The sequence below is a fragment of the Chaetura pelagica genome, unplaced genomic scaffold (genome assembly GCF_000747805.2).
Source record: "Chaetura pelagica isolate M959 unplaced genomic scaffold, ChaPel_1.0 scaffold481, whole genome shotgun sequence".
In the NCBI taxonomy this organism is placed as follows: Eukaryota; Metazoa; Chordata; class Aves; order Apodiformes; family Apodidae; genus Chaetura; species Chaetura pelagica.
This window is the reverse complement of record NW_009952255.1, coordinates 2,379-8,865: the sequence shown is the minus strand read 5'-3', so window position 1 is coordinate 8,865 and position 6,487 is coordinate 2,379. Positions and strand designations below refer to the sequence as shown.

Sequence of the window (6,487 nt, the reverse complement as noted above, 5' to 3'; positions counted from 1 at the left end):
AGGTGGAGGCTGCAACACTGCCTGTCCCCAGGCTCCAGCAGCAACACCAGCGCCTGCCTCACACTCAAAGGCTTCTTGTGGGGACAGAGTCTCCAGTGAAGCTTTGCCTGCAGTACAGGGCACTTTTAATACACGTGTAAGAGACCACACCTTGCTGCACAGCTGCAGGGGAGGCTGTAGCTATAGCCAGCCTTTCTGTATCTCCAATAAACCATTTTTAGCTGTACTGGACAGTATCTTCTCCCTTTCTTGGTGCTAGGAACAAGGCTCCCCCAGCTCTTGTCCTGCCTTATGTGGGGTCTTAACCCATCTGTTTCTTGGCCTGTGCCCCAGGACTTGGCCTTGGTACACCCAGTACAACATTCTGCTGTGGGGACCATGTGAGGCTGCCATGAGACCAGTGTCTTCCCCATTAGCCCTTAAGATGTCACAGGGACTCTCTGAAGTCTGTAACATTTCAAAACACATAGCCCAGGAGGGTTAGAAAAAACAGACAGTACTTGGGGGTGCTGGGACTACAGTGTCTGGTCAGTTCAAAGATGGATGATTAATCCAGATAATACTTGGAAATGGTGGATCTGCACATACCAAATGCAGATCAGTTGTTCTGGTTTTGGGCTCCTATATCTACCGTGAGTTCAATGATCCCTGCAGCACCCCTTGCCATCCTCTCACAGCTTCCCATCACTGTTCTGCTCTCTGGAAGAGGTGCTTCTGTAAAGCCCATCCCTCTTTCAGGCAGGAGCTGGCATCAGCTACGTGGGTTTGCCTGCAGAGAGTGAACCATCCCCTTGCCATCCTCTCACAGCTTCCCATCACTGTTCTGCTCTCTGGAAGAGGTGCTTCTGTAAAGCCCATCCCTCTTTCAGGCAGAAGCTGGCATCAGGCTCTCTGGAAGAGGTGCTTCTGTAAAGCCCATCCCTCTTTCAGGCAGGAGCTGGCATCAGCTACGTGGGTTTGCCTGCAGAGAGTGAACCATCCCCTTGCCATCCTCTCACAGCTTCCCATCACTGTTCTGCTCTCTGGAAGAGGTGCTTCTGTAAAGCCCATCCCTCTTTCAGGCAGAAGCTGGCATCAGCTACGTGGGTTTGCCTGCAGAGAGTGAACGTTTCTCACCTCTCCTCACACCACAAACGGGCGGGTGCCCTGCTATGACCACCCACACCCCTGTCTCAGCTGCCTCTAAGCTCTTCACTGCAGTGAATCAAGGACACCCCAAGGCTACTGCCATGGCCGTCCCTGATATGGCACAGCTCCCTGCCTTTGCATAATTCGGGGGTGTTAGGCCTGAAGACAGGTCTGGCCTGGTTCCCACCTGGGTGAAATCTGCTGTCCTGGCATACTTCTGGCTCTCAGAAGTCTGAGGTGGGGACCAGGAGTCAAAGTGAAGGGTCTCAGGGTGACGATGCTCAGGACAGATACAAGCTGAGCTGCTCCTTCAGACAAAAGGGACTGCAGAGGAGGCTGCAAGCCAGAACTGGGAACATCTGGGAAAATATGGCCCTAAAAAAGAAAGGAGGGAAAGTGTGGAAGATCTCAGGCCTCTGCCAGGACTTCCAACAACTGCTCAGTGACCATCCCGCTGGAGGCGTTTGGGTAAGGCACAGGCAGCACCTCACGGGAGTTTTGAGGGGCCCATGGGGCAAGGGGGGCAATGCCCCCACCTTCCAGAAAACCTGCTTTCCCAGGAGACAGCACCAGCTGAAGGCTGGGCACACACTAGGGGGCACGAGAGGGATTTTGGTGGGATAAATCCAGCTAAAACCTTGGGGTAGGGAGACAGAGGAGCCCCAGGAGGGCTTGGCCACAAGGAGCCAGGCTGCTGAAGGACAGAGGCCCCCAGCAGATGAAGGAGGGAGAAATGCCAGCAGACCCTTCAGGACCAAGTCCCTGCTGTGTGGTGGTGGCCAGCAGGCAGGGACCCTGCCAGGGACAAGGCTACAGCTGGAGAGGCCACAGGAAGGCAGCTTCCCCATGAGTTTAGGGGTAATCAGTAGCCTGGGAAGCCACCAGCAGCTGCTGGACCACAGGCAGCCCTGGCAGGACAGACCCCATGAGGGAAAACTCCCCTGGAGAGCCTGGGGCTGGTCCCTCTATTTTACCCTGACAAAGTGTTGGGGCAGCCTGACTCAGAGTGGGACGTGCATGACCCAGAGTTGGCCCCGTCACCCCGAACTGCTGAAAGTTCATCGCTGTGTCACCACGCTCAACAGTTTCACATGCCAACCAAGCATGAGAGTTTCCCACCACATTTTGTGGAGCGAAGAAGCTGTTAACTTCTCTGAGGAGGCCCCAGAATTCAAGTTCTTGGGTTCAGTGGGAGGCTGTGCAGGGAAGAGAAGCTTGGGGCCACTGGGCAGGACCAAAGGTCAGTGGCAGCTCAGGTTTGCACACTCGTTTGTTTGCTTGCGTGACTGGAGATGCTCTTTTAGGGCTGGGAGAACCCCCTGGGAGGGAGCACCCTCACCCCAGCTCTGGGAGAGGGCAGCAGGGCTCAGCTGCTGTGGGGAAGCACGTGCCCCTGATGTGCTCTCTCCTACCATACCCTCAGAAACCTGCTCTCCCTTCCCAGCACTGCACCCCACCCCTTCCCTTCGGAGCCAAAACCATCTGCAGTGCGTGCAGGGTACCTCGGCTGCAACTTCCATGCCCCAAGACTTAAGACATGCACAGTGAGCTCTGTTAGCAATGTTTTCCTCCAGCCTTTCCTGGGGGGAGGGGATCGTGTAGTTGGAAACGGGTTATGCATAGGATCCAAATTTGGGAAGGCCATGTGGGCAAAAACCAACCAGTCCATCCCCTTGGTGTACATGGAAATGTCTTTATTTAGCAGAATTTCAGCTTCTGTTCACACTGAGCTCTAGATGAATTGAAAAAAAAAAAAAATCCCAAATGCCTTTCTTATACACCCCAAACTTGCAGGAAGCTTGTGTTTATCAACAACACTTGAATGATTATTGCATAATGAAAACACTTTCTTCCTGCATGACAAAATTAGCGAGAGACAAGAGAGATGAAATGTGACTGATTATTTGAAGCAAAGCCTCCCGAGCACTGAAACTTGCTGTCGAAGGCTGGGAGGTGCAGCCTGTGGTCAGGCAGGACACGTGATGCCCTGTCCTGGAGAGGGGACGAGTGCGAGGGAAGGGCCAGGCAGTGTCCTGCGGCCTGGGGCACCATGATGGCACCAGTGGTGGCACACCCAAAGCCCTGCAGAAGCTGTGGGGTGCATGACAGAACACGGCGCTTGGGAACTGCTGCCTCCACCAACCTAAAGTCTCAATCCAGATTTCATTCACGTTAGGTTTGACGTTTAATGACTCTCTGTCTTACTGTCCCCGGGCTAAACATATTTTCTCACTGTTGGCAAAGATACCAGCATGTCACTGGGGGTATATTGAATCAGGGACTTGGGTTTTTTGTGTCCTGGTTTCCTGCATCTTTGCACCATGCAGCAAATATCCCCAGGACAGGCCACTCGGTGCCTCCAACATGCTTGAGTTTTTATTGTGAGGTGTGATTTGTTTGCAGTATCAAAATAGGAGCCAAAGCAAATAAAAATTGTACCCAATTTCACCTTATATCCCACAGCTAAAGTACAGAAGATAGATCGAATTTTGCAAGGGCCACTTGATGAACATGAGCAATTTGCTTTCCTTTGCAAGAGGTTTGAAAACCGCCTGTGCAGCAAAACAGAGCAGCATTTGCCTGCTGCAATGAACCAGTGCAGGAGCTAAAGGCTGTTCTCTTTTACAGTGGAGGGGATCTGGTGCAGAAACAGGCAGGGCTTCCGAGTCTGGTCACCTCCATAGAAGACCCCAGCTAGGCAGCAGATGAAGGCTGAAGCCCCTCCTGCTGCTTCCTATGGACGGGGGCGCCCATCCAGCTTCATCAGCCTCTGTTGCTGCTGTAGCTGGGTTTGCTGCCTCCCTGCAAGGCTGGTTATTTCAGGCTGTGGTCTGAGCTGCAGATGGGCTGTTTATTCGCAGCTGCCACAAAGATCTCTTTCGTACTCTATCAGTTCTGCTTGCAAGTACGGCTCCACTTTGCTGCCCTGTGCCAAAGCTTTCCCTCGCTTTCAGCAAGGAAGACCCTGCTGGGTCCTGCACAGCAAGGACAGGGTGTATGAGGATTCCCCAGCCCTCCCCACTCCTCTGAAACAGCCTTTGGGCTGTACAGACAGTTCCCAAAGAGTCTGGCGTTCCTCCGGAGGGGAGAGAGGGGACACTAACTTACAAGAGGACCTGGCAAGGGGGTTGTGTAGAGGAGGAGGTCAAATGGGCGCTGAGGGTCAGTGAGCTCCTCACTCGCCGCCTGCCCAGCATGGCAAAGGACCAGCTTGAGCTGTGCTCCTGGGTGTCACCAGCAGAGGAGAACTGCTCTTGGCCCCCCTCCCGGCAGCAGCCGCCGCTGTGACGCACCAACCTGCCCAGTGCCGTCCGGAACCGCTCCCCGGCAAAGGCGTAGAGGAAGGGGTTGAGGCAGCTGTGCAGGAAGGCGACGCCCCGGGTGACCTGCAGCCCTATGTCCAGCCGGTCGGCAGCCTGGCAGCTCTGCCCCGCCCCGGCGTAGGTGCTGATGGCTTTGACCATCAAAACGACGTTGTAGGGGAACTGGGTGAGGAGGAAAGCCGTGATGATCATGGTGATGATCTTGAGCGACTTCTGCTTGTGGGATCTTTTGGCTTGCAGGAGGGTGTTGATGATAAGGGCGTAACAAATAACCATGACTAGGAGTGGGAGCAAGAATCCGACTGAGACTTTCAAGGCCAGGGCAGTGACTCTGAAGATCATGCTGACGTTCGACGGGTAGGTGATTCTGCAAACTGTTGTGTCGCCCGCAGACAGGCTTTGGCTGTACATGATTTCTGGGAGGCACAGGCTCACGGACACCAGCCATGCAGCCCAGCACATGAGCCTGCTGCGCAGGAGCCGCCGGCGCTTGGAGGTTTTGGCTTTCATCGCCTGGACGATAGCGATGTATCTGTCAAAGCTGATGCAGGTTAGAAACAAGCTGCAGCTGTAGAAGTTGATCTTATACACGCTGTTGACGATCTTGCACATGAAGTTCTTGAAGACCCAACCGTCGAGAGCAGCCTTGGCCCAGAAGGGGAGGGTGAAGAGGAGGAGCAGGTCTGCAATGGCCAGGTGCAGCAGGTACCGATCCATCATGCTCCTCCTGAAGCGGTATTTGCAATAGACAAGCACGACCAAGGCATTTCCCATCGTGCCCACGGAGAAGAGGAGCCAGAAAAACACCGGCAGGAAGGCTCGAGCGAACTCCCGGACCTGCCTCCTGTCACACATGAAGTCGGTGTCATTCCCTGAGTTCCCATACAGAGTCAGCACTGTGCTGTCATTCCTGTAGTAATCCAGGCTGGTCTTGCCAGGGTGGGTGACCTGTAATGGGACATCAGGTAAATTTGTCTTGAGAGGTGGCTCAGTGAAGCATAAATTGGGCCCTCTCCAAATGCTGTTGGAGATCCCCAGTATATTCCACCTTAGCTGGGTGAAGCACAGCAGATTCCAGACTACTTGAAACGCATCCACACCCAGAAGCAGTGTGTGGTACAGCCAAGACTTATAAAACTGACCTATCGAGTACCAAACTCTTTTACAAAAGAGCAGTTTAGAGCCTCCAGCCAACTTCAGTTACTAAAATGGCAGGTGGTGAGAGCATTGTCCCTGTCAGATCATTCAGAACACTGGTGGTTTGGCAGCTTCAAATACATAACAAACTGCAAAAGCCTCAACTTGGGATGAGGTGGGGGAGACAGCTCTGTATTACCACGGTGGTGGGATGGCACTGGTGGCTTGAGAGAAAGCTGATCAGAAAGCTGATGGAGGCAAAAAGGGAAAGAAAAATGGAGATTACAGAGCAGCATAGCTGTGTACTTACTACACTTGCAACTGCCATCTTCAGCCAGATCTTTCCTCAGCCTTGAAGGAGGCTCTGCAACCTGGAAAGATGGGAGGGGGGGAAACAACTGATTTGAAACTGTCTGAAGTAGAACTGTGACTCTTTCTTCTTCTTTTAATAAATATCTCAACCTTTTGAACTGAGTGTGGCCAGGAGATGAACAAACCACACAGAAATTGATGTTTCTCATTTGAATTATTTAGCTTTTTTCCATTCTACAAATTTACATTTAACCTTTACATTAACATTAGGTCTTCAGCTTCTCCATGGCACCGTGCTGATTAAGTCCTCTAATGTTCCAGAGTCACGGTCATCTCATTTTTAATAAGACGTAGAGTCCCCAGTCTGCACATTAAAAAAGAAAGTAATCTGAAAGCACCATGTACTTCCAAAGGATTTGTGAGAATGAACAAAATGTGTTTCATATATTGTCTGGCAACAAACAAAGAAGTGTACCTGCCTCTAGTAGTAGTTTGCAAGGTTAAATTATCTGCATCCTCCGCAGCATCTGATAATCTCTGCCTGCAACATCTCTTTCTTATCTGTGAGTTTAAGCACAATGCTTATT

The 6,487-nt window shown here is 52.3% G+C and overlaps 1 protein-coding gene across 1 annotated transcript; it reads right to left on the bottom strand.

The window, feature by feature from the left end:
* Positions 1–4,232: 4,232 nt before the first annotated feature.
* Positions 4,233–5,959, bottom strand: CCR9 (chemokine (C-C motif) receptor 9; the record flags this gene model as incomplete). The annotated part of the gene is made up of 2 exons (XM_010007410.1): positions 4,233–5,593; positions 5,899–5,959. Coding segments are annotated over 2 exons (1,422 nt in total), but the record flags the coding sequence as incomplete, so codon positions are not given.
* Positions 5,960–6,487: the final 528 nt, after the last annotated feature.